Source organism: Pleurodeles waltl, chromosome 2_2, assembly GCF_031143425.1.
Source record: "Pleurodeles waltl isolate 20211129_DDA chromosome 2_2, aPleWal1.hap1.20221129, whole genome shotgun sequence".
Classification (NCBI taxonomy): domain Eukaryota; kingdom Metazoa; phylum Chordata; class Amphibia; order Caudata; family Salamandridae; genus Pleurodeles; species Pleurodeles waltl.
In genome coordinates, this window is record NC_090439.1 from 896,378,123 (window position 1) to 896,405,955 (window position 27,833).

Sequence of the window (27,833 nt, forward strand, 5' to 3'; positions counted from 1 at the left end):
ACTCCCTTATTATATATAATCAGCTATGTGCATCCTATAGTAAGCTGCAGTTTGCTTGTGAACCGTTTCAAGTTGAGAGATTCTGATGGAGTGAACCTACCAATTAATTGTAGTTTTTACATTTTCCTTGTTCAGAGTGCACAAAAAGGGATGGATGGATGATTGAATTACTTTCAGGCACTGGTAATCACTCGTGAACACACCCATTCAAATGTTTTTTAACTTGTTTGTGCCATTTCAGACAAGGACCAACCATCTACTTGTAGCCTGAAAGCACATTTTTAAATCATGTTAATTGGATGTAATACTTACAGCTGAGAATTGACTTTCAAATATGTTTCTTATTTTGCTTTTTAAATAAGTACACTTTAAAATAATGAAAATGTTGGAGAAATATGAAATGATTTAGTATCAGTTTAATTATGTGTACGATTAATTTTCTTAATAGGGTTTTTTGTGCCCTGTCCTGTCATTTTTCATGCGGATACACGTAATACATTAATATTTATTTTTTAGGAACATTGATGCACCAATATTGTTGTGATTTGAATATTTTTAATATGTTGTTACTGGTCATAGTAATCGACATTCTTTATACAGTATTTACTTAGGAAGAAAATTGTTATATTATGAATCCTTATTGAATTGCTTTTGAAAGTTACAAAGTAGGAATGATATGGACCAATTATATGCAAATTCGCTTGGTCTTGTTCCAGAAGGATCAGCACAGCCCTTTTCTTGGGCATATTTTACGTTTAAAGACACCCTAAAACTCAAACTTAATTGAAAAGGAAATAAAATTAATTCCAAGAATTTAGGCTAACGTATGATGATATGGCAGTTGCATGCCTGTTTGTGACCTCTAAAGCTAATGCACATCTAATCCTGTTTAAATTTGAAGTCTGGCTTATTAAAACAATTATTGAAATAGCAGCTCTGTTTTTGTCTTCGATCTGTTTACAGGTAATATGGGTATGCAATTTGTGCCGAAAACAACAAGAAATCCTCACCAAATCAGGAGCTTGGTTCTATAACAGTGGATCAAACGCAAAGCAGCAGCCTGGCCAAGACCCACTCACAGGGCTCCAAAACGAAGAAGCACCTCAGGAGAAAAAAGCAAAGCTACAAGAGCAATCCCAATATCAGGGACCCTCGGGAGATCTCTCTGCACCAGCGTCTGACCGGAACAGATCTCAAGGGCTCACACGGCAAGACTCAATTAAAAATGGCTCTGGAGTGACGCACCAGCTTGCAAGCGATCTCTCTTCAGACAGGTAATTATTAATCTCTCACAAGTTTGTCGACTTCTGAAATTTGTTTTAATCATTTGCTAAAGCCCACAGGTTACCATCTATCCTTCTGAGATTTTCAATGATGTATTGTGGGTACAGTGAGTTATAATTAGTAAGTTTAATTATACTTCATCTCTATTTAGTTATAAAGTTTTAAAAAGTTTTGGTTCATAGGGAACAATCAGATAAAGTTACCGCAAATAACAAATACCCATCTTATATGTCACTACTAATAGGAAAGTATTAGGTTAAAATTTCATGAAAGTTAAAGTTCCAGAGAATAGTATCTTTCTTAACAGCATCTACTCCACTGGTATGCAGTGTGTTGCTTGTGAGCAATATGTTGCTTTCAGTACCCTAAAATGTTGATTGCCAGTGGTTCAATACCTCAGTTTTATTTTCCTGGTATAATACAGCACAAATATTTTTGGTGAAGAAGAGCATATGGAGCCCTTTCCAGATTGCATCATTCCGGTGACCTCTCTAATAACTGTTTCCTAAGGCCATGTTAAGGCAGGAACTCAATTCTTCCAGGATCTCGGGGTTCTAGAGAGTATGGAAACAGCCTCTGTAGTGGTGCATTGTGATTGTTCAAAGAAAACCACAAGCTTCCCACTGAAGTCTCTGATGAAATCATCAAGATCCAACAGGTAGGAAGCAATTGGACCGTGCAGCTACCTTTCATGTTATGTAATGATACAACCAGGAGAGTACCAACGATAGAGAATGATTGCACATAAACTTTGAAATGTATTATTTAATTTTCCTGTTTCTCTTATCCCCGTTTGATTTAACATCTGGGTGTGGTCTGGTAGAATATCTAGTGAGCCACGGCTGACACATTATGGAACTTGAAAACGAAGTCTGCAGAGCGTGTTGACTTGAGAATGTTATACATTTGGCATTATAAAAACTGCACAGTCTACCAGCTGGGAAATTCTGGAAACCTACCACATGTGCTCAAATGGCTCACTGGAAACTTGTACAGTGCTACAGGCATCGATTGCTACTGGATATACGAGATGAAGCCTCTATGGTATAAGGTAATCTCTGTGAAGGATGCAAACTTGTATACACTTGAACTTGGCCTTCTGGGAAATCTTATGAGGGCACTCCAGAATTCTCTGCCAATCCTTGTCTGGAAGAGGATGGACTAAATCTTGTTCCCAATTTTCTCCTAGCGGAGGAGAGTCAATCTAATGTATATGCAAGTACAATTACAATGCAGTACAACTTACTACCTAGAACACTAGAGAGTTTTGCATGATTGCATACTAGGAGCATTATGAAAGTTTGAAAAGTTGAATATGCTAAAACATGTATTATGAAAACCAGTGCCTTAAAAGATGTGACAAAATTGGTTTGTAAAACCTTTTTCTTAGCGGAAGGAGACTCACTCTAGTGTATATGCAGATGCAGTTTCAATGCAATACAACTTGCTACCTAGTACACTAGGGAGTTTGGCATGATTGCATACTAGGAGCAGTATGTATGCTTACAAAGTAGAATATGCTAAAACAAGTTTTATGAAAGCTAGTGCTTTAAAAAATGTGCCAACATTCGTTTATGGCCCCCAGGCTACCAAACAAATTAAGTTTCTGATGGATACAACTACCTGTGGATTCCTCACCTCATGAATACTCCCATGGCGCCAGCATTCGACGGAAATCTTCTTACTAGTCTCTGCACGTCGACGAGGACGTCACTGTCTCGCACGCGACGCCGTCTGACGTCATACAGGCAATAAGAGGTCCTCGACGACGTGCAGACGTCAGTTCCCTTTTTTCCGTGCATTCGAAACGGTTATCTTCGAGGGAGCAACTGTTACTCTTGCGGTTACAGTGTATATCTTGCTGCGTACTCTTTCTCTGTGGAAATAATGTCGCAGAGAAAGTCTGGATTTAAGCCTTGTCGTGAGTGTGGAGGCAAGATGTCGGTGACGGATCCTCATTCCGATTGCCTTTGGTGTTTGAGCTCCGACCACGACGTCTCGACTTGTGATTCATGTCAGCACATGAATCCGAAGGCCCTTAAAGAACGCGAGGCGAAGCTGTTTATGGCCAAGTCAAAGGAGAAGCATCACAAGAAAAAGTCTTCTCCAAGACATCGGCGTCATCGAGACTCCCGGCGCCGTAGAGAATCTCGGCGTCATTCAAGGGAGGCTCGTTCCAGGTCTCCAGATCGGCGCCGGAGGACATGGGAGGTCAGCCCCACGGTGACGCCGCATCCTTCGACGCCGTTGCTCTTTCCGGCGTCTCCAACTTCGCCTGGACAGGCGTCGGTGATTGAGGTATTGGAGCCTCAAGTGTTTTCTCCGGCGCAGACGCCGAGGCCGGCGTCGGGGTCGCCTCCGAGTCAGGCACCCCAGTATCCGGCTTTTCCCACCCCTGGAGCCGATAGTTCCGCATTCTTGAATGCGATGTATGCCATCTTCCAACAGATGGCTCCAGGGGGTGCTCCGGCTGGGCCTTTGGCCTTTTCTTTGGGTGATCCTGCGCCTCTTCGGCCGGCACCCTTTATGCCCTTTCTCCCGTTTGGGAACGTGGGCTCGGCGCCAGTGTCGGCGCCGGTGGCCGCTCCGGTGGCTTCGGAGGGATTGGCCCCAGGGATTTCCATCCCGTCGACGTCGAGATTTCGGCCTGTGACTCCGGTGGGTCCATCCGTTTCAACTGCTCTTCAGTCGGCGCCGAAGTTACCTGTGGCGCCGGATGCGGCGTCGGTGGCTTCGGAAGATCGGCGCCGATCTCCGACTTCGGCGGAGGTATTGTCGACTCCGCGGATTGAGCAACGACTGCATTCAAGGAGGCGTGCTCTCCGGGTACTAGAGGAGCAGGAGTACCAACGAGCCCTAGAGGAAGGAGAGCTAGAGGACTCGGGTGATGGGCTGCGTGGACTGGAGTCGGCCAGTGGGTTGGACACTTCCCCTGAGTGGGACCTTTCGTCCCCGGGGGAATATACCGAGGAAGCTGCTTCCTTTCATACAGTGGTACGGAAGGCAGCTAGTTTTTTGGACCTGCCTTTGCCGGTGGTGGAGGCGAAACAAAACCTTTTGACAGAGGTGTTGCATCCGGCCTCAGCCGCGGCGGAGCCTCTATTACCTTTTAATGACGCTCTGCTGGATCCGGTTTTAGAGGTGTGGAAGAAGCCGGCATCTTCCCCAGCAGTTCACAGAGCCGTGGCCAGGAGGTATCGGACGGCTCCAACTGATCCTGGTTTCCTATCTAGGCACCCTACGCCGGAGAGCTTGGTTGTGCAGGCCTCCTGTTCGTCCAAGTCAGCGCCTGGTTCTTTTCCGACGGTGCCGGGGGACAGAGATTCAAAAAAGCTGGAGGCGCAGTCGAAGAAGATTTTTTCGTCCTGCAGTCTGGCTTTAAAAGCCACCAATGCAACATGTATCCTGGGGAGGTATATTCATGCTCTGATGGATGACATCTCCTCTTCGTTTACAGAGCTTCCCCAGGGTCTTTTGGATCTTGTCTCTGATGCCCAGGCTGCTGCGACCCAAATTATCCAGACGGGACTGGATACCACCGACTCAGTAGCCAGAGCAATGGGCACAACTGTGGTGGAAAGGAGACAGGCCTGGCTCCGTAACTCGGGCTTTTCGGCAGATGTACAGTCCACATTGTTGGATCTCCCGTTTGATGGGGACAAACTGTTTGGGGCTAAGGCTGATTCGGCCTTGGAACGGTTTAAGGAGAGCAGGGCCACGGCTAAGTCGCTGGGACTCCAAGCTCCTTCTTCCACGGCCTCTTCCAGATTCTTCAGGAGGTTTCGTGGATTTGGGCGTGGCTCTTCCTCCTCTTCCTTTCGGGGAAGATATCAGCAACCTGCCTCTTCCCATCCCTATAGATCTTTTAGGGGGAGGGGTAGGGTCCGCACCAGGGGAGCTTCTCAGCAGCACTCTGCCTCTTCCTCATCCTCTGGCGGGGTGCAGCAGGGGAAGCAGCCTTAGGCTTCCACCATTTCCCACTCACTCCTCTCCTGTAGGGGGAAGATTACAGCATTTTCTCACCAAATGGGAGACTGTTACGTCGGACACTTGGGTTCTCAGTGTTGTGGGAAAAGGCTACACCCTTCCCTTTTGGGAGTTTCCGCCCCTCATCCCGCCCCGCCCTTCGTATTGTTCACAAGAACACCTCCTGTTGCTAGAACAGGAGGTAGAAGTCCTCCTTTTAAAGGGCGCGGTGGAGTTGGTCCCGGAGCAGGAAAGGGGTCAAGGAGTTTACTCAAGGTATTTCCTGATTCCCAAGAAGGATGGTCGTTTGAGACCAATTCTGGACCTGAGGATCTTGAATTGGTTCCTCAAGCAGGAAAAGTTCAAGATGCTGACCCTAGCACAGGTGCTTTTGGCGTTGAACATGGAAGACTGGATGGTGTCTGTCGACTTGCAGGATGCTTACTTTCATATCCCGATACTCAAGTCACACAGGAAGTATCTCCGGTTTGTGGTGGGATCGCAACACTACCAGTTTGCGGTCCTTCCGTTTGGTCTTACTTCAGCACCTCGAGTCTTCACGAAGGTGATGTCGGTGGTTGCGGCAGAGCTCAGAAGGAAGGGGATAGCAGTATTCCCTTACTTGGACGATTGGTTAATCAAAGCCAAGTCCCCGGAGCTTGTGTTGCGTCATCTGCAGTCAACAACCCAGTTGTTGTTCGACCAGGGCTTTTCGGTGAACGAGCCCAAATCTCACCTAGAGCCCTCTCAGCGCCTCCTGTTCATAGGGGCAGTACTGGATACAACATTGGGTCGGGCCTTTCCTCCGCCTCAGCGGATTCAAGATATTCAGGATTTGGTTCCAATGTTTCGAAATGGAGCGGTAGTTCCAGTCCTCAAGGTCCTTCGTCTGCTCGGTCTTTTTGCCTCCTGCATTCTGTTGGTCACGCATGCTCGCTGGCACATGAGGGCTCTTCAGTGGTGGCTCCGAAGGCAGTGGTCTCAACACAGAGGGGATCTAGAGGGTACTGTCAAGATCTCCAGAGATGCTGCTGTGGATTTGAAGTGGTGGATTGCAAGCAACAATCTTTCACAAGGAAAGCCGTTCCAGCAGTCGCCACCAGTGGCCACAGTCATAACGGATGCTTCCACTCTAGGGTGGGGAGCTCATCTGGGGGATCTGGAGATCAAAGGTCTTTGGTCTCCAGAGGAACAGATTTTTCACATCAATCTGTTAGAGTTACGGGCTGTACGTCTGGCTCTCAAGGCCTTCCTCCCTTCCCTTCGTGGTCAGTCGGTACAGGTCCTAACGGACAATACTACCACGATGTGGTACATAAACAAGCAGGGAGGAGTGGGGTCGTACCTTCTCTGCAGAGAAGCTCTTCGACTATGGTCCTGGGCAAAGGACCATCGGATTTGCTTGATAGCAAACCATCTGGCCGGAGTTTTGAACGTGCGTGCGGACAGTCTCAGTCGCCACTTCTCGGCAGACCACGAGTGGCGTCTCCATCCAGATCAAGTCCGTTTAATCTTCCAGAAGTGGGGGTTTCCTCGGGTAGATCTGTTCGCCACTCGAGAGAACGCGCATTGTCCGTTGTTCTGCAGCCTTCAGTATCCGATGCAGGAAGCGTTGGGGGACGCGTTTCAAATGACCTGGTGCGGCCAGTTGCTTTACGCGTTTCCTCCCATACCCTTGATTCCTCGAGTATTGAGGAAGATTCGCCAAGACCGGGCTCTAGTAATCTTAATAGCTCCGGATTGGCCAAGGAGGGTGTGGTACTCCGACCTTCTCCAACTCTCAACGTGCCCGCCGCTCCGTCTCCCTTTCAGGGCAGACCTCCTCTCACAGTCGCAGGGGCAGGTTCTACACCCCAACCTCCAGAGTCTGCACCTACATGCCTGGAGATTGAACGGGGCAACCTGAGTTCCTTCTCTCTCTCCCGCCTGAGGTAGTGGATGTTATATTAGCGGCCAGGCGACACTCCACTAAATCTATCTACGCTAATAGGTGGTCTAAATTTGTTGCGTGGTGTGGAGAGAGGCAGATTGATCCCTTACATGCTCATCTATCGGACGTTTTGTCTTTTGCTCTATCTCTGGCGCAAAAAGGTTGTGCAGTGGCTACCATTAAAGGTTATTTATCGGCCTTGTCAGCCTTCATATGTCTTCCAGACCAACCATCTTTATTTAAATCCCCTATTGTTATCAGATTCTTGAAAGGTCTTCTAAATCAATATCCTCCAAAGCCATTCGTTATGCCGCAATGGGATTTGTCCTTAGTCCTGACTTTCCTTATGGGGTCCCCTTTTGAACCTATGCATTCTTGCCCCTTGAGGTATTTGGTTTGAAAAACAGTCTTCCTGATAGCTATAACATCAGCAAGGAGAGTGAGTGAGTTGCAGGCCTTATCAGTAAAACCCCCTTATACAACTTTTTATGGGGATAAGGTGGTGTTGAGGACCAAGGCTGCTTTCCTCCCGAAGGTTGTTTCACCCTTCCATTTGGCTCAGGCAATTACTTTGTCCACGTTCTATCCTCCGCCTCATCCTTCCAAAGAGGAAGAAAGACTGCACCGTCTGGACCCAAAGAGAGCGTTGAGCTTCTTTATCGATAGAACAAGGGATTTCAGGCTGGAGGATCAGCTGTTTATTGGATACGTGGGCAAGAGGAGAGGAAAGGCAGTCCACAAGAGAACACTATCCAGGTGGGTTGTTCTTTGCATTAAAATATGTTACTCTTTGGCAAAGAAGGATCCTCCTGAGGGCATTAGAGCTCATTCCACCAGAGCTAAGTCGGCCACTTCGGCCTTAGCCAGAGGTGTTCCTGTGGTCGACATCTGCAAGGCCGCAACTTGGTCGTCCCTTCACACTTTTGCAAAACATTACTGTTTAGATTCTGAGGTTAGAAGGGACGGCCATTTTGCACGGTCAGTGCTGCAGGATTTCTTGGTTTGACCATTTAGGCACCCACCGCCGGGCTTGGTACTGCTTTGGGACTCTATTCATGAGGTGAGGAATCCACAGGTAGTTGTATCCATCAGAAGAACGAGTTACTTACCTTCGGTAACGACTTTTCTGGTGGATACATTAGCTACCTGTGGATTCCTCACGGTCCCACCCGCCTCCCCGTTGCCTTTATGGTCTTGCCAAGTAATCCTTGAGTGCGCTCCTCTTGGTCTTTGAGGGTGCAATAGATGTATATATAATATATTTATATATATATATGTGTATATGTGTATATATCTTTATGTATATACTTGGTGTGTGTATATATTTTAAAAGAGAGAGTTTTATATATATATATATATGTACATAAAAAGATTTACAGTTCTTCATACAATGTGGTGTATTTTACAATATAATGGATGTTGCCTTGCTCTTTCATTGCATTGCCTGGTTGTTCTCATGCACGTAAAAAATGATTGGTACTGACGTCTGCACGTCGTCGAGGACCTCTTATTGCCTGTATGACGTCAGACGGCGTCGCGTGCGAGACAGTGACGTCCTCGTCGACGTGCAGAGACTAGTAAGAAGATTTCCGTCGAATGCTGGCGCCATGGGAGTATTCATGAGGTGAGGAATCCACAGGTAGCTAATGTATCCACCAGAAAAGTCGTTACCGAAGGTAAGTAACTCGTTCATTTGGCCTATTAGTGCAACCATAGGTTATCTAGGCCTATACGTGCATCCATAGGTTAGCTAGGCCTGTAGTGCAACCATAGGTTATCTAGGCTTGAACCTTCAAAAGGCAATGTCTCCACACAGCCAATACCGTAATTTCCTCACCCTTACGTACTTATTGCTAGTATTCCATTCTGTTGATCTGCTGCTCTCATAGCGAGGACCTATTTATTGTTATTGTATATATTTGTGGTTACTGCACTGTAGTGTTTGAAAAACATTGGTTTGTGACACCCATACTTGCTACTGTAGTGCCTATCGGTCATTTAGCTAAGCAGCTGCTTTTTTTCACATGGGTAGCTGGTTGAAATCCTAGCTACAGTGTTTACATGGAAAAAGTGTGCTACAGGTCAAGTCACTTAGGGATTCATGAACAAAGCATTTTTCGAGTCGCAAACGGGCCAATTCGCAGAATCGGCTCATTTGCGAATAGAAAAATGCTTTTTGGGATGTACAAAGTAGCTTGCTACTGAATCTCAATTCGGGTTTTGCGATTCGATATTAGGAAGGGGCGTGTTCACGGCATCCTTTCCTAATACCGAATCTAAATGGTATGTATGGTTCTTTTGTGACCGTGAATACAGTTGCAAAACAATCACTGTTCGCACCAATTTCAAATTGGTGCTAACCCATTGGCAAAGGGGAAGTGGTCCCCTTTGTGCTTGCATGCGAAAATGTTATTTAAGAGCAGGCAGTGGTCCTTTCCCCATGCAGCAGTCAGAGGGGAGTTGACCAGTGCTTAATTTGTAAATAAAAACATGCCAGTGCCCAAAGCCCTCCTCTGAAACACGTGGGTGCTGCAATTAAATGTGCGAGCACATAAGACTACGGCAGCGTAATCTTGAAGCTGTCTCGGGCCTCCTCAATCCATTTAAAGCCACTCCTAGCCCCTTCAGCTCACTCTTGCAGCTTTCTGCTTTCTCCTATTGTGACTCTTTTTAGTTTTTCTCTTCCTCCGTCTTTTCCATATGTGTCTTTTGCTCGCAGTAAATGCTTGAGGCAGAAAAATAAGTGCCGGCCCTCAAAAATAAGTGTTGGTGCTCCGCACCGGGAACAACATGCACAAATTGAGCACCGGAGTTGACAGGCTCTTTCGGGACAGACACAAGAGTGCCCCAGACCCCTGCTCCCTAACAACCCACCACCACTTCCGTTGACACTTATAAATATTTGAGGTTTTTAGCAAAGCAATAATTCCCCATTTTGGAGCAGAAAAACTCAGAACGAGTGGACTTAGGTGTGAGGATACTGGCTGGTAAATTCAGCCCTCCTGTATCTCTGCAACAAAGTCCGACTAATTGGTGGTGAGGGCCTTAAGCTCCTTTGCCTCAAAATGTAAATATGTGTGAAATGTAATTCATTTTGAAATGTGAGCTGTAATGTCATTGTGAAATTCAAATTCACTTCCAGCTACATTCATGCTATATTGATACCAATAGATTATTTAGATTGGTCTTTAAGTTAAATTTCAAACAGTATTATTGGCCCGCAGTGTATTTTAAAATATATGTGACACTATGTTTACGAAATAGACATGGTTCACTATATTTATGTGTATCTATATTTAAAGTATAGTGTAGCAGGTTTGTATAGTAAGTTCCTTTCAGTTTTAACTATTGTTTCAATCATTATACCAATTCACCTACTGTAAGTTTTGTTGTGATTCTTCAGATCTTACTCCATTTCGTTTCAACCTCAAAAGTTGCTCATCTATCAGCAAAAGTTGGGAACCCCTGGTCTATTCAATCTTTGTTTCTCCTATTGGTTTCTGGTTACAAGAAGTAATGTTTACTTGTAGATGCTAAGTTATTTAGTGTAATTAATAAGTACAGTTGGTTCATTGATTCACTGCGGTAACAGCAGGGACCGTGAGTATCCATCAACATTATGGTGGCAAAAAAACAATCCTCCCATATACTAGCAAGTTTGTAGAGAGGCCTCATATCTAGAGAATGTATAGAAATACCTTCTTTATACACATACAAAAAAAACATCAGGGGCGTAGCTCTAGAGGGAGTGTTACACCCTTCCTAAAAAATTATTCTGTAGTAAATAGTTTTGTACAAGTGCTTTCACTGGGGTAATGTGAAATGTCTGTCGTATTTCACCTATGGTTTTTACTTGATCACACTGACAAAAACACGTATATAAAAAAAAGTCAAGACTGCATATTCCTGTGAACCACGTACATTTTAATGCATGTATAATTTACTCTTGTAACTGAGGGAAAGTAGTTGAATTGGCAAAAAGGTTTAATAAGATTCAACTGACTCGTTGCCTGAATTACTCAGATTTCTATTATCTTTAATCAGTCTATATGTAATTTGCCTTGACAATTAGAGCAGGGAGGCATGGGTGTTTGATAAATATGCATAAACATTTGTGGTGATACTTGGCTTGTCCGCTTTCTTTTTTATGTTCACTTGATAGTTTACCATGCTAAATTAAGCTGCCTGTTTTCCTGGAACTGGATTTGCAACGCTGTCTTGTCTGGGTAGTTTCAAAACTTTCTTCTTGAATATTCTGTTATATCCCTCTTGTTCATAATTTTAAGGTTACCCTGTACTCAGTAATGTCATGGAAAGACTTCTGTAGGTCCATCTTATTGCTGAACCGCATATAAATTTGCACCATAGTGTTGCGATTAAAGAGCCCAGATTCTGACACATGTGGTACCAAGTTTGTATAAGCCCCTGACATGCCGAAAAGGTATAGAAATACCTTCTTTGATACTGATCAAGCTATTGGGTCTGAAGAAGATTTGCTTTCTAAAGTACACATAAAATTTGGAGCTAAATCAATTTAAAATCAGTGATGAAAGGTACCAAACCATGCAAAAACAGCTGCTTTTGCAAGAAAACACTGAAGGGAAGAAAGTGCTGATCTCTGCTTTTTCCTTACAGTTTATACACTATCCCTTCATATTGAGCATTTTCAAAAGAAAACATTATCTGATTATAGAAGCTGTGTGGGTGTAAGAATGTAAGAAACCCAGACCAGCCTTGTAATAAAGGAGGACATCTTTTTAATTGTTTTTGAGGAGGGCTGCATGAGGAGTTTGTAAAATGTAGGCAGGTGTTATAAGGATGTGCCTTTCAAGCCTACAAATTCCTCAGAACCTGTAAAACAATAGTTTTCGTACATGGACTAAATAAGCATATCAGGAGAGCTACAGAAATATTGTGTTTAGAGCACTCGAAACACTACTTTAAAGCTTCAATACCATGAGTCCTATTTTAAAAATAATTCATTGCTTACTGTAATCTTAATAGTCAATTCCTAGTCCGTGTTGAGGGGAAACCTCACAAATGTCCATCTTTAGTAATACTAAATTTCTATTAAGCCCTGGTATGTGTCCTTCACGTGGGTTCATCCTTTGCATGCTTTGGCCATCACTACCTTTACAATTGTGTGACAGTAGCATAACCTGAACTGTGGTAAAGGACACAGTTTGACCATGCCTGCCTTAACAACGTGTCCCGAACCATGAATGTGTTTCTACAACGCATTCCTTTATCACCCAAGTCATAACAACGACTTGCCTTGGTGGAAGCGCTGGACTTTGGAATAGTATAATTTACTATTCCAACTCCATTCTGTGCCACTGTAGGGAAAGTGTTGGACTTAAAGTCCAACATCAGTCTAACAATGCTTTCCCTAAAGCAAGTCATTGTAATGACTATCCTGGTTAAGGAATGCATTGTAAAGATGCATTCGTGGCCCGTGCCACGTTGTAAGTGCACAGCGTGGTTCGTGCCGGTGCGTGGTTTCCCAAGGACACATGCATTAAAGGTTTGTGCAGTAAGAATACAGACTTACAACAATGGGTCTGCATTTGTTGAGCCTTCCCAACTTGTGGTATGATTCCAAAGTAGAAGAAGAACAAGGAGGATGGAAGCAGCATCAGCCTGTATGGATCATGCAGACATGTTATGTGGTGCCATCTAGCCAAACTACTCTTTTCAACTAGTGTTAAGGGAACAGCATTGTTAGCAGAAAGCATGTGGAGTTCTCTGAGTGGCTGCTTTGCAGATTACATGAATCACTTCATTCCTCTTTGAAACAAACTAATTCACTACAGCTCTGATGGAGTGTGCATATTTGCCTTCGGGAAGTGAGGCCCCTTTATGAAGTAGCATTTGTGGATCCGTGAGTCTGTCCAGAAGATAAGGAAAGGCTTAGAAGATTGCTTGATTAAATACTGACAATATAATAGCGTTTGCAGAAGGAAATATTCAGGAGGATGCACAGCCTGTGTGCATGACTAACTGTGGTTGTAACTAATTATTTCTTCCATTCCTTAACTTACAGATATTGAAATTACCACTGGGTCACCTAAAGTAGGAGGGCAAGGAGAGCATTTAGCCTGCTTTCCTTTGTTTAGCTTTTAATGTTTTCATAAGTATGGTACACCATAGAAAAAGCAATTAGGGGTAAGGGGAACAGATACACAAAGAAAATCTTCTCTGTGCCCCTCCAGTGTTCCATCCTTCCTTTAAGGCACTGTTGCAATGCACTCCTACCAAGACAGTGTACCTCTCCCAAAACCTTCTTTCCTACAGTCCAACAGTATTTAAGACCTACCCCTCAAATACCTCCTGACTCTCACTTGCAGTTCTTGCTTAGCTGTCAGTTGAGTATTTTCCTTGCTATATTTTAATGTCTCCTCCAGAGGTAATACAATATCCTCAAAGCACAGCAGAGACATACATGCAGGCTTTGATGGTATATCACTTGATCTGTGACGAACTCATCCTACTGCCATCTTTAGCGGCAATTCATGTAATAACAATTCATCATGTTTAGTGTTAGAGATATAATTCACATTAGGTCTAGTTTAAGGACATCATATTTTAATTAATTTCCTTTAAATAAAGATTTTGCATTACAGTTAGGAAAAGGGTTACTTAATTAAGTATATTTAAATTTATTTAACAATTTAAAAGATTTAGAGTTTGGTACCATGAAATTAATTTGAAAACTAATTAACCTAGGCTGGGGTTAGAGTTTTGTTGAGGACCAGGATCCATATTTATTTATTAATTTTCAACTATTAACTTATGACATGCTTATCACATTACACTGGGTTCATCTGTTCATATAATGCACAACATGATCTTCCACAAAGTCCTGCAGTTCCCCCAATGACTTCCACCAAATGGGGACTGTGCTTGGCAACAGGCACATGACCAGCTAAATATTTCTCAAAACGAATGTGACTCCTACATGCAAAGGAAGAGCCTGCACTCCGGAATGAAGCCTCTGTGACAAGTTTAATGTACTGGCTGACTCGTTTTGACCGAAAGGTCTTTGTCAAAGCTATAAAATAGCTATCTATGCCCCCTTCAAAAAGAGCAAAACTGCTTTATAAACATAGAGAACAGACACACAAGGTCCAACCGGCTCATGGCAGGAATGTGAATTAGACATCAATCATTGTTCAGTAGGCATAATGATTATAGCGATATAGCTTAATTTAGCATGGTATCCCAAACAATGCTGTCTAAACAAAAAATCAAATTGTGGAACCAAAAATGACCAGTGGTAAAACAATTGCTGGCATTCAACCAGGACTTGAGAATTAACGCCACTAAACAGAAGCCAAGTGGCCAACATGTCTACATTATGTCATACGGACCACAGTCAATTAGTCATAATTCACAGCTTAGTGACCTGATAACACAAGGGTCAACAGTTACATAGCCAAGTGGCTTAGTGCATAATAAAAATAAAACAGGTGCCTAATGAAGAATAGTTGCACCAATCTCAGAGTAAATAACAATCATATACCAACGTTAAGACTCATTAGAAAAAGAAAAATACATAAAGAGCGTTTGGAAAATGAAGGAACAGAAAAAGAGGGAAAAGAAGACAAAGGGTCAAGTAGTGGAAACAACAAAGAAAAGAAGGTCTTGCCTGCATGTTTAACAGAATCTTATGAGGCTAATGATGGCAAACCAATAGAGAATCACCTACAAAAACGGCAGCAACAACCAGCCACACTGTTCTGAGTACACAAGACACTGATAACAAGACACTGATAACAAGGGATAATAGTCCTTTGTGTCAGGAGCAGGACATATTACAAGAATGTAATTCAAAAAACTTAAGTCCAAATTATTAAACAAAAGATACACAAAGGTCGTAGGACATTAGCCCATGTGCACATGAAGTTTCTTGTCTTGGTTGAGACCTCTTAGGTGTCTACTGTTCAGCATGATAATGTACTCAGATTCCATCCTCCACAAAGTGAGCTCCCTGTCTCCTCTAAAATTCTGCACAAACCTGTCAATTCCAAAGAAAGACATGCCATGAGTGCCCCAATTGTGCATCGGGTTCCAATATCATGCCACCGGGTAAATTAAGTCCTTGTTTTTGATGGCATGTAAGGGTTCAAGAATTCTCTTCTTAACAGGGAAGGTCGTACTTACCAGATATTGTAGCCCATATGGACTGATCAACACATACACCACAAAATCAGTCTTAACAGTTAATACATTTCTTGATCTCAACCTTTCTCCCAGTGGCCAAAGCAAAAGTTCTCCTGATAGTACTGTTGGTACATGCGCTGCATGTACCACACTTGATAAGTCCAGTTGTTTCTTAAGCTACGACACAGTGTTCTTAGTGGAATAACTGTATATCAGTATGCCTCTTAATGATCTGCTCCTTCTATAGGTTATCTGTGGACGAGAACCCACCAGATTGCCAATAACTCTGTCTGCCTTAATCAGATGCCAATGTCTCTTCAATATCTTGCTGACACAATTAGAGTCACTATTAAATGTGGTGATAAATCTTACTGCCTTGTTAGTGTTACTTTTACATTTCAGTATGAGGAGACTGTCAAAGCTGACGTTTGGGACCTTTTAAAATACTGTCGTAATCACTCTCCCTGGGTGACCTCTGGACCTGAATCTACCCACCATTTTGTTCTGTTCTTTTATGAATGCTAGATTAGATTACTATTTCTTTCGGTCCTAGGCATTTCCCCATAGGGCGTACTCCATTTGAGGTTGGGAGGATGGTAACTGCGGGCATGCAAGATACTATTTCCCGCAGTACTCTTTCTGTAGAGTCTAGTATGTGTGGCCCCATTTTCCACAGTGACACGGACATCTAGAAATTCCATAGATGACTTGTCTGTTTTGTAAGTGAATTTAAGATTAAAGTCCTAGTCTTATATCCAGACCAAAAAGGCATTTAAGGTCTGTTGCGGGCCATCCCAAATTACAAATAGGTCATCAATATAACTGGTCACAACAAAAACAGATGTTCTGTCCACCTCTCATTCTCATCTGCCCAAACATACTGTGACTCCCACCACCCCTTGAAGAGCCCGTGTAGCTGGGAGCGAAGCAGCTTCCCATTGCCTTCCAGAGGTTTGTTTATATCATTGATCTTCAAAAAGGAAAAAAAATATTCTCCAAATAAAACCGTAACATCCTGAGTAGCATCTTGGAGTGGTCATATAGAGACAAAGGTTTGTCCCTGAAAACATGCCTACAAGCTCTTATGCCTAAATCGTGCTCAATGCACGTGTATAATGACACAACGTCAGTAGTCACAAGGATGTAGCTAGATTTCAGGGGGATATACTGGATTTTCATTATAAAATCCATACTGTCCCTACAGTATGATGGTAAGTTTAGAACATAGGGGCATAAAACGTAATCCAGACAAATGGAGATATTCTCCAGCAAACTGTTGTTGGCTGATATGATGGGCCTGCCTGGCAGATTAGTGCTATGGTTTTGTCTTTTAGGCAGCATATAAAAACATTGTGCAGTAGGTTTCCTAAATAGTAAAAACTGAAATTCATCTACTGTCAAAAGGTCTTGATCATGCCACTCGGACAACAGGGAATGATGGCATGGTATAGAATGCTTATATGCCATCATAGAGGATATCTCATAACTTCCTGAAAATAACAACTGCTTTTTTGCCTCCTGTCAGTATTTATTAAAATCCAGTAATACAACATTGCCCCCTTAATCAGCGGGCTTGATAACAAATGAGGTGGATTTCCTGAGGGTATCTAAGGCTAGGCGTTGACCTTTTACCACATTTCTGGCAAAATAACATCACTGCTCTCCCGCCATAATTTCAGTATCTTAAATGTGACCACCTCATGGAAAGCATCAATATTATCGTGAGGGCTAACCAGATTACACCTGCCTTTTAGGCTTGAAGTCACTCTTGCTAGTTCTATCAATCTCAAGGCCAAAGTTACAAAACAAATCTCTCTGAGTCCCAATCCTTGTCCCCATATTCCAACTCCCTCAATGCTGCCAAACCTTCAATGTCACCAATACATAAATTGTCAGTAGTAAAGTCAGAACTCATATTATATGCAGTATTGACCACATTGACCACAGGTCTATATTTCTTCTTTGCTGAGTGAAAGCAGTTTCAACTTTCTAATAAAGAGAAAGAGGTCAGCACAAGTTGTGGCATAATCAAAGTTGGCAGTCGTACAAAAGGATAATCCTAATTCCAACAAGGATTGTTCATCTGGTGTCAGTTTATGGGTAGATACATTCATAACGGTTAAACTTTTCTCACCCATTACTTGTTCCTTTTGCTTTGCTGAGTATCCTTCCCATGCTGCATGTTCTCTCTTCTTGCCTGTGCTCCCCCTATTGATCTTGGTTCTTTGTCGTTGCCCCCTCCTCTTGCTTTTGGAGGTTTTCTCTGGGGCGTTGATTTACTGTAAAATTCGATATTCCTCTAGAGTTGTAAAAGGCAGTGTGGTGGAGTTAGCTGAACCCTGCTGATCCTCCAGATCTGAAAAATTATATGTGAGAATACGTCCTGTGGAATAGTCAGTCTGGTCCCTAAGAGATGTTTGTTTGTTTTTGGCCTTAATCTCCTCCTCAAACTTCACCAATAGTGCTTCCCTATATCTCTGATAAATGTTTGAATTTCATCCTGTGCAGGATTCTGATCGAAAATAACTTTCAGCTTTTGAATTTCCTCACTCACTTGCTCCAGCTCGAAAGCTGCATATTTGGAAAGAAGTTCAAACATGATTTTACAGGTTGCAGTCATCAACACAGACCATTCCTGCAGATGCTCAGGGTGAGGATTCTGATACGTGAGAGTTATGAGTGTCCTTTGGCCATGTGGCATCCTGCCAACTTCAATATAATTATTTAACAAGAGAACCTCCCAGGTCTGGTTAGTCTCCTTTCTGCAAAGTCTCTCATAGTGGGCCAGTTGCTGTTTTAAGGTTTTCAACATGGATGACATGTATTGTAATAACTTGCACATAGAACTGTGACACCGGATGCACATAATACTTATTAGGACAATCTTGTACTCTGGTAGTCTTCCAATATACATATCTCGATATTGTATTGAGTACCATTATCCCTTTTTACGTTAAACAGAATTTTTGCTATACTAGCTTGCAAACTTATAGGAACCAGTTATTAGTGTGTTGACAAGGGTACCCTGCTGAGTGGAAGTGTTGAGGCTGATGGATGGAGAAGTTTGGGAATTGTCTTGGATTATACTGTTACACCTTTGTATACTATGAGGATCATTTGATAATAACAGACATTACAAAAAAGTGATTTTCAAGTGTTGGTATGCCTCTTTTATTGTGTCTGTCAGTTGCTTTCTGGGTTAGTACAGGGAAACCAAAAAACACTACCAAATGTACTCCTAGCACTTACTTAGTGACTAGGATTACATCAAGGAATGAGATATACCCTCCAATTGTTACAAAACGTATTTTAAAATGTTGTAAACTGGTATTTCATGCAAATCACCAGCAGTGTCCTTCACTGATTCTATACCTTACCAAACAACACTAGTTTGTTCAAATTGGCCTCTCCAGGTCACAAAAACGCCCACTAACCTGTGGAGTCCTACACATGGAGCTGCTTGGTGCTGTAACCACTGATTATAGCATCCAGATTCACCAATATGCCAATGATACACCACTTTACTTGAAACTCTTTTCCAGACATCCAATACCCCAAACACTGCTTGCACATCATCCAGGCCTGGATGTTCATCAATTATGCTCAACCCAACCAAGTCAGGTTATTTGCAAGAAGAACAACAAAGTATAGTACAACTTGGCTCACCGATGTGAACCTTAACTGCTTTGAACATTAAGTTTCACCCAATTCGAAATCATTTGGGTTCATCCAGGACAACATTCTCACCTTCTAGGAACACATTGCCAAAAAACACAAAGAGGGACAGATACTAGCTTTCTCTTCTAAAGAAATTTAAACCATCTCTTACAGAAAGTGAATTCAGAACTGCTGTTCAAGTCCTCTTACTCTTGCATCTCGATAGTGATAAAGCACTACTTCATGATCTCCCAGATAACACACTGGCACCCCTAAAGAGCATTTCTTAAAAATTACTCTATTTCTAAAGTAGTGTGGGATCCTTTTGTGGTATGTTTTCACTGTGTTACTGCTTGAAGTGTTGCACAAATAATGTTCACATTGCCTCTGAGTTAAGGCTACCTGCTCTGTGCCAAGCTACCCAAGATCTGAGCACAGATTAATTTAGGGTTTATTTGTGACCTCACCCTGAGAAACATTTTGGTTACTGCTTGAGAAGAGTTTCACCCCCCTCAAGCAGTAACCCCCTTTCTTATAACGAGGAAACAGATACTCAAAAACAAAGATGGCTGCCACTGATCCAAACACCATGAGAGTTCCCGATTCATGACAATGTAATTTGTGCTTGGTGCTATTTTATTGTGTGTTATCCAAAGATAAATACCTTTCACCAATTGGTGCTGACCTTCCTTCTGTGAACTGGAGCTAATTCAAATGTATTCATATTATTATGCCTACACTCCAGTGACGTATGGAGAGGTAATCCACTCTTCATGAAACTCACTTAAGACCAGGCCACCACTCTGGTCTGGATTGACCTATGAAACAGAGGTCTTGCATGAGGACACCTCTGAGATCTGGTTGTTGTTTAACAGTTGCTTCAAATTCTGATACCCTGTCTTAGGAATTTATTTTTCAAAAGTATTTTTGTGGCTGAATAGCACATGCCTTGGCATTCAAACCACATATACTGAGGTTTGCATAAGACAATTGCAGTCGGTGCTTTCTGAGCAATTCAGTCTGTCATGTTACCAATTAAATACTTGTTTTCTTAGCATCAGTGAATGTACTTTCTTGGTTAATTAGGTAAGAGGCTTTTATGTTAAAATGATGATTTATAAAACCACAATCAAAATAAAGTCATGATAGACTACTGATATTAAAATGTTGTGGACGTATACTCTGTAAAGACTGCACAATGCACTCTCAGTAGGGAGTGTGAAAGGAAAACACAGGAAAGGAACTCAACCAGGAGATTTTCTAACAGTCAAAGTGATTAGAGTAAACTAATTTCTCATTAGTTATGTCTTCCTGTGTGTACTTTTAACAATGAATAATCGACACACCAAAAAGTTGTTTTAACCTCCTGAAAGGAAATAGGGAACATGGACAGCAGAGAACCTTTATACTGAACAATAATTTCTACTTCGGCTTTGAAACACACTGTCAAATAATGGATTAGAATCATGCATAATGTTCCAGTACCTGAAGTTAACCAGCTATTTTGCAAAGACATTGATATCACAGTTCATTTCCTGTGGGAGGGGGTGTTGCACAAGGGCTGTGACAAAATGAGTTTGATATGCCATAATTGTAATAGCAGAGTTAATCTAAAATAGAGTTCTAAGCATCAAAGGACAAGGTGTGGTTCTCTTTGAAGTTCTTGGTAACAATGGAACAGTCTAGTTACAATCATCTTCTTTCTCAGATTACAAAATATCATTTAGGACTACATCGCTGAAAATGACTTGAATCCCCTAAACAAGAGGACTCCTAGTCTAAACTAGGTTAGTTCAAATGTTAACCTAGTGAATGAAAGAGCTTGTTGTGATTTGTCTTTCCACTCCTTCAGTTCTCAACTCTGCTTTGGCTAGAACCATAGAGATGGTGGTACATATTTATTACAGTTTTTTAAACAAGATACCAGAAACATTTATCCCTATAATTGAAATGCTAACAAAAACAGGGGCACTACGATATTGCTGAATAGCAAGTTGATTAATTTGAATTAGTGTGTCAGAACCTGGAAGGGAGAATAGACCATGGTGGGACTGAGTTCCAGTACTTTTGAGACAAGCTTTTTTCAAACTCACAATCCAAACCTCTCTACATAATTTTTCAGTGCTGCCCTTGGCAGCTCACCTCCACTCCCCAATCCCCAAAGTAGCTTTCTAAGCGTATTATTTTCAGCACTGGAGAATTCTTCTAATATCCCATATAGCGAATTCTGTCAAACATATGAGCACTTTGGAAGAGAAAAAGTCATCCTCCCCAGTGTCCAGGATAGGTGCTTCCAGTCTTTAAATTTCCCCAACATCAACACTAGGTTGTGGTCATACAACACTGTCCAATGATTTATATCCAATGATATGTATATGCCCAAATAGCTGACTCTTTCCAGTTCAGTCCTGATAGAGTCGTCAAACTGAGGTTTAGGGGAAACTTTCCCTAAGGGGGTCAGCGCAGATTTAGACCAATTTATACTAAAACCAGAGAATTCCACTTACATATATACAATAAGCCTAATATCTTAGTGATGGATGGTTCTGAATTGGCAAGAATTAAAGTATATTGACTATATGAAAGAGTCCCAGCGGTGACCCTGACTAGAGTGCCTCTCATAATCCAGCATACCAAGGGTTTCTTTTCCAGAGCATACACCAGGTTGACGGAGGACATCCCTGCTGTGTGCACCTGTCTCAAATACCCTTTAAAAGAACATCACTACCCCTGATTCTGGTCAGGGGATGATGCATAGTAGCCTAACGCAGCACATAAAGGTAGACTTAGTATGAGTTTCAGGAACACTTGAAAGAAAAATGGGCCATTCTAGCAGCTCAAAAGCCTTGGCTGCACCCAAGGACAACAAGCATTGTCTGCTCTTCATCATTGAGAAGAGAAATAGGTCTATATGACCCTAGAGTTCTTTTTGATTTCCCTAACATATAGTTTAGCACTATTGTAGCGAGGTTTATGTCATATGGTAGCCCCCCTTACACCCAAACAAAGAGTACACACTGTGTATTGAGACCTTTCTCAATAGATACTTACCGGGGTCTTTCCCACTTGTTACTGGCTTCCTTAATTCCTCTACAGTAATTTCTCTTCCTAACAAGTCCCTAACAGGAGCTGAGAGTTTAAGGTGTGATATGCCTTTAAGGAAGGCCTATATCTCATCCATGCACATGCAATCTGACCTCATAAAACAAATGTAAGCAGATGATTTAATTTTGTTCTATGGAAAGGCTTTTAGGTTGTTTTCAACATATCTGGTGCTTCACATCCAGATCATTCTTATCTAAGTAGGCATTTTCTAATGCTAGTAGTGTGGTGGTTTCAGCCTCTTTGCCAGCCATTTTACCCTGCCTCTTACATTTATCTATTGCTCATGATATTAGTTGCTGCCATAATGTAGACTTATATATGTCTCCTAAAATTACTACTAAGTTAACCAACCCTTCATTTTCTTTAAAAATACATGTCAGCTGTGTCTCTTAAGTTGTTGGCCACTTTCTCTCCCCTCAGCAGCCACGTGTCAAAATAGAGGTATTCACATTTTATCCTATAGCAGTCCAAGTCATGGTCCACAAAGTTGAGTGATCAGATATACCTCTGACTAGGAATCTTGTATCCATAAATCTTGGTAACTCTTGGTGTGAATTTAGTCAGTTCCCATTGCTAGTGTAATCCAGCATAGTCTTGTTTGTGTAGTAGTTGTTGTGTGTTGGTCTTCTGAACTGTCCTCTGTTTTTCATTACCATTTTCATGTCTACATCCATAAGTCAGAGCAGTGCACCAACTCTTTCTAGTGACAGTTGCCTGCAGACATGGAGAAGGTACATCGATAACAGGACTAATTATTCCCCATTCCCTGACCTCAGAAGTACAGCAATCTTGTGTAGCAACTAAAGTTTGCTGCTACCAAATTCTTTTGTCAGTTTGATAGCAGTGGAACAACTCAACTGTATGGCTTCTCCTTTAGCTGGCCTGTGGCATATCTTGTCTTAACCACATCACTGAGGTCTTAGAGTTAGGCCATTATTAAAGAACACCTTGAGGCTCTTTACATTCGGTATTGGTGTTGTCCGCAATACAGTAATAGGTATGATGACCACTTCTTTGCAGCATCGAAGACAGAAGTATTTTTGTTTTGCAACTATTTCATTTTAGATGTTTAGGCTGCACCCAGTTGTGGAGATATCATGGAAACTCTTTAAATAGTGTTTGTGTTCTGGCCTTATATCACCCAGCTGAGAACATATATATGGTCATCATGGGCATAGATAAAAAGGCTCAACATCAACCTACAGAAACAAAAAAGATTTCAAATAGGAGCCTTGGTTAACTCCACGACTGAGTGAACAGGTATGGTAAATGTTTACCTGATTTGACCTAGCTGAGATAAATGACTGGATCTGAGAGAGGACAGGTTTGCAGTAAGATTCCGTTATCAATGGTGTTAGTTAATCAAGCAACACCACAGCATTGACTGGATAATTAAATTGCGCTGTGGTTGCCCATACCAACTTAATAAAAACAACCAGTTTAGTTTAAAACATAATTTTTTAGAGTACCTATGCTGAGCCCCCAATAACTAAGGCATAAGAAAGAAGCAATTCCACAGAGAAATGTGTGTTATGTCCAAGCCAATCCAACACTTTTAAAGCCAGGAAAACAACATATTAAAATTCCCAAATGACTTAAGGAAAATAGAAAAAGCATGTCATAATGAAAAAGACACTAAAACATTCAAAATTGGATAAGCCTACCTTGAGATAAGAATTGTTAAGTTGAAAGGCAAAAAGTACTTACGAAAAGTAAGGAACTAATGTAAAGTCTGAGTTCAGTGTGATTTCAGAAGGATCGTGATGGAGCAATCCACGATTGCCCCGGTCAAAGATTTTACCTGGTGACTCATGCCCTCATTCCGACTTTGGCGGAACCTGAACCGCCAAATAACGTGTGTGGCCATTTGGCCTGTGCCAAACCGCCATATTCCCGTTGCTACCCTGGACCCGCTGGGCCGGAGATGAGCATCTCCGACCCTGGCAGGGGATTATGTGGCAGCAGCACCGCCGTGAAATCCCTGGCGGAAAGGCTACCAGCAACAGGAATTTGCATTCCTGTTGCCGGTAGATGACTGCCACTGGTCCTCGGGCGGCTCCGTCTTTGGCTGTCTCACCAGAAGACCGCCGAAGTCTGAATGAGGGCCTCAGTCTAATTTTTGGAGGGCAAAGTCTTCCAACTGAGCAAAGTCCAGGGCTGAAGATGGTGAGGGTCCCTAGATATGTTTTGTCGAGCTCCTGTAACAGTTGGTGGTGTCAAAAGCTCTGAGAGAAGCAAAGCTGAATTTCATAGCTGCCAAATCTACTAAACCCCATGGGATAGATGTGTCATCATCGATTAGCGCCCACCCTCCCAAACCTAATTTCATCACAAAAAGCTCTAAGCACAGTGAACCTGGTGTTCTACTCCACCAAGAGTGCGTCTTTCTTAAGCAAACCTCAGCAACTTGTCTCAGTCTTACTGAGGTCTTACTGAGGTTGAATATATTACTGGGTTACTCTTTTCTCTACCTGCTGTCAACGTTCTTTCTGGTTACTCCTGTAGCCCTCAGAGCAGGCTTCTATGCTCCTGGTTTCTCTCCAGCCAGGGCCATTACATGGTCCAGTCCTTTGTGGCTAGTTGGACCCATTTGAAGTCTGGAGTCATTCTGCTTTTTGTGCTGTAAGAACAGGCAAACTGGAGTTCAGCAACTTGATGCTGGAGAGCAGCAGGAGTCATGAGTCCTTGAGTCCTTTTCTTCCAACAGAGTATTCTTTCTTCATATGTTTTCTTCCCAGGTGAATGAATGTTATAAGGAGGAGGTAGTGGTGAGATGTCAGTCTTATCATGTGTGCCAAATAGTGACTGGAGATTTTCCTACACCCAATTCTGACTACACTTTTACAGTATTCATCTTCTTTTTCAGCACTTTCTCTTTGGTTTGATTCAGAAATTCCAAGAAGCCCTAAATCCAAAATGACTACCCCCTCCTTATTTCTGGGGAGATCTCACTTTCATCATACCTTCTCCACAGCTTAGCTGAGGTGTCCACCCTCTGTATATTTTCCCTCCTGGTGAAGTAGGAGCCAGAAAGTCAAGGATAGGTGTTCAAATGAATGAGAGCAGATCCTGCCAGCTCCATTTGCCAGCATCAAGTCAAAGTGTGAAAGCTGTCCTTTGTTATGCCTAATGTTCCTAACCCCTCCAAGATGGCTACTCCCTTTTAAGTGGCTAGTTGTTGACAAAACCTCTGCCCTCCTAAGCCTAGAGACCAATCTGTTGATCTCTTATTTACTCCCAGCAAGGGAACTTTACCGAGCAACTTGAGTGTTTGTACGTGACAAACTAATTCTGAACTAGTTTTTTCCCTCAGGCAGCACAAAGTACACTTTTCAAATGTAACTTTTCAACTAGGTTATCAAAAATCTTCTTTCACTATTGAATTAGATTTTTTAAACTAAGTGGAAAATGACTTTGACTCATGTTCCTTGCATTTTCCAAGTGAAGTTATACAATAAGAATTTTATTGCCACCTGGGCATGTTCAATAATACTTTAAGCACCTAGCCCAGTGGCTAATAAGGCACAATTTGGGACAAATTCTCGAATGTATAAAAATAGGTTTTCACACGTGGAAATAGCTTTTTTCCCTGCCATGTGTCACTACACTGCTTTTGAATAAACTGCAACCCAGATGAAGCACAGAAGTGCTCTTTGGAGCATAATATTATTATTGTCATATGTGTGAGTGGTGTAAATATAGCATTTAACTTCAAACCCACTATTGGAGTTTGTGCTCCAGCTTACAGTGGCCTTCCTGAAAGGTGAATTGTACCAATTGATTGAACACAATTTTAAAGTACCATTTTGGAGGCAGAGCACACACTTGTGACACTGAGTTCTAACACCAGCTAAATACAGTCCAGGACCAAGTGAATAATCTGGAGTGGCCTTGTAGGAAATATTTCCTGAAGTAGTCATCTGCTGTTAGCCTTAAATTATCTAGTGTTGCCAAAAAACAGATTTTGTGCTTCATCCAGTTGTGCTGCAAGTCTGGTAGGAGTGGAATTTTAGGAACTAGATTGTTACAGTTTCCCACAAAAATGTAACTAGCTAAGACAGATCACATTTAGATGTGGCATATTAGATATGACAATATCAACCAAGATTGTTTGAATTCATTATATGATTCTTAAGAAGCAGTATTTACTACTGCATGCTTGATTTCCCTGTCACTTTTGCAGACTGGAATAAGCTGTAAATCGATGTTTTAATACAGAGTATGTCGAAGATGCATCCTTTCATGTGGTTTTACATTATCCAGGTGGAATATAATACTTAAATATCAGTACTGCCACAAGCCTGATCAATGTTCTCTGATAAATTTTTTTTGTGGTTATCGAAATAGGAAGCCAGAGAGGTTACAGAGCTGAATCAAGACAATACTAGCTTCATTTAAAGAGAACAAGTTTTCGAAAAATGAGGATTTCTTTTATTGCACTGGGTGTTTATATTGGCTTAGATAGAGTCAAAGTTAAATTTCTTTGTCTCCTGAAACAAATCTTAGTTGAGGTTCCAGTGCGCTATTTAATTGACAAGAAATTCAGTGAGGTCATTTGCAGGTGAGTCTCTCCAAACCTCTACCTTGTTTCCTAATGGCAGCCAGCTCAGCGGTATACCATTTGTTCAGCTTCAATGTTATTTAGACCTCTTAATTTTTGAAGACTTACATTGTTCTAAAGTTGCATTTATCCATCTCTTAAGTGATTGAAGTGCTACAGTTGGGTTGGTGCCTAGCAGACCAAGACGTACACAGGGATGTGAGCTCTGTAGTTTGCTCATCCGGTATATTGAGAGACCAGGCTTTTGATGATACCATGATAGGCCTGGAGTTGATAATCTCGGTAGGAGATGATGCTATATAATGTAAGCACAACAAGGGTATTTTTATACAAAGAGCATCTATAAGCACCGAAGTAAACATCAGGTCAGTATTATAGCTTTTGTTATGGGAAAGGGGCAGCAACTGATTACTGCAAGCTCTGGTTAGAGAAGGATTCATCTAAAGGAAGAAATGCTGCTGATTTTAGTTGATCATATGTTAAACTCACAGCAATTCATGATGATGAATAATGGGTAAACTATGGCAGAGAAGTCTTCAGTGAATTCGTCATGATAGATGCTCTGTAGAGGTCCTGAATATAGGGAGGCAAAAACCATCCACAGTTGTATTTCTTTTGCCATGAATATGTCCCTGGAGTCTGTGTCAGGAGTGTGCAACCTTCAGATTTGCTTAGAGATTTGGATTTAAGACTCAAGTTACATTTGTGGTTCTGTAAAGATTCTGAATTTCTCACAAAAAGCAGAATATATATTTTGAGGAAAGGGCAGAAAAAGAATCCCTTGATTTATGATATTGTTATTCCGTGGATTGACCATCTCACTGCTGCTTATCCAGTGGGAGTATAGTCAGCCACTGGTGCTAAAGGCAAACCTCTGGTTAACATTTATATGAAAAATATGTTTTCTTTAGAATGTATGAGTTAGGAGGTTTTTGGAGTTGACCCTAGCCATTAGTCATGAAAAATAGCAAAGTTCTCTATGCTCATTCTTAACTCAGGAACTACTGGTCCACTCTTTAAAAGACAGCAAAGTGCAATTGAAAGCAGGATAGCCTGCTGGCATAACCTCCAGCCCAACTTGTGAAAAAAAGAAATACAACAAATTTGTCTGCCGCATTTTAGTTAAAAAAGAGAAAATGTGGTGCATCCGTATAGATTGGTTGTAAA

General features: G+C 42.0%; 1 protein-coding gene across 1 annotated transcript in view; it reads left to right on the forward strand.

The window, feature by feature from the left end:
* RIMS2 (regulating synaptic membrane exocytosis 2) overlaps positions 1-27,833 on the forward strand; it is a 1,513,920-nt gene that overhangs the window by 513,789 nt on the left and 972,298 nt on the right. The window contains exon 5 of the mRNA XM_069220600.1: positions 964-1,274. Within this exon, the coding sequence (XP_069076701.1) occupies positions 964-1,274 (311 nt within the window). The remainder of the gene's footprint in view (positions 1-963; positions 1,275-27,833) is intronic.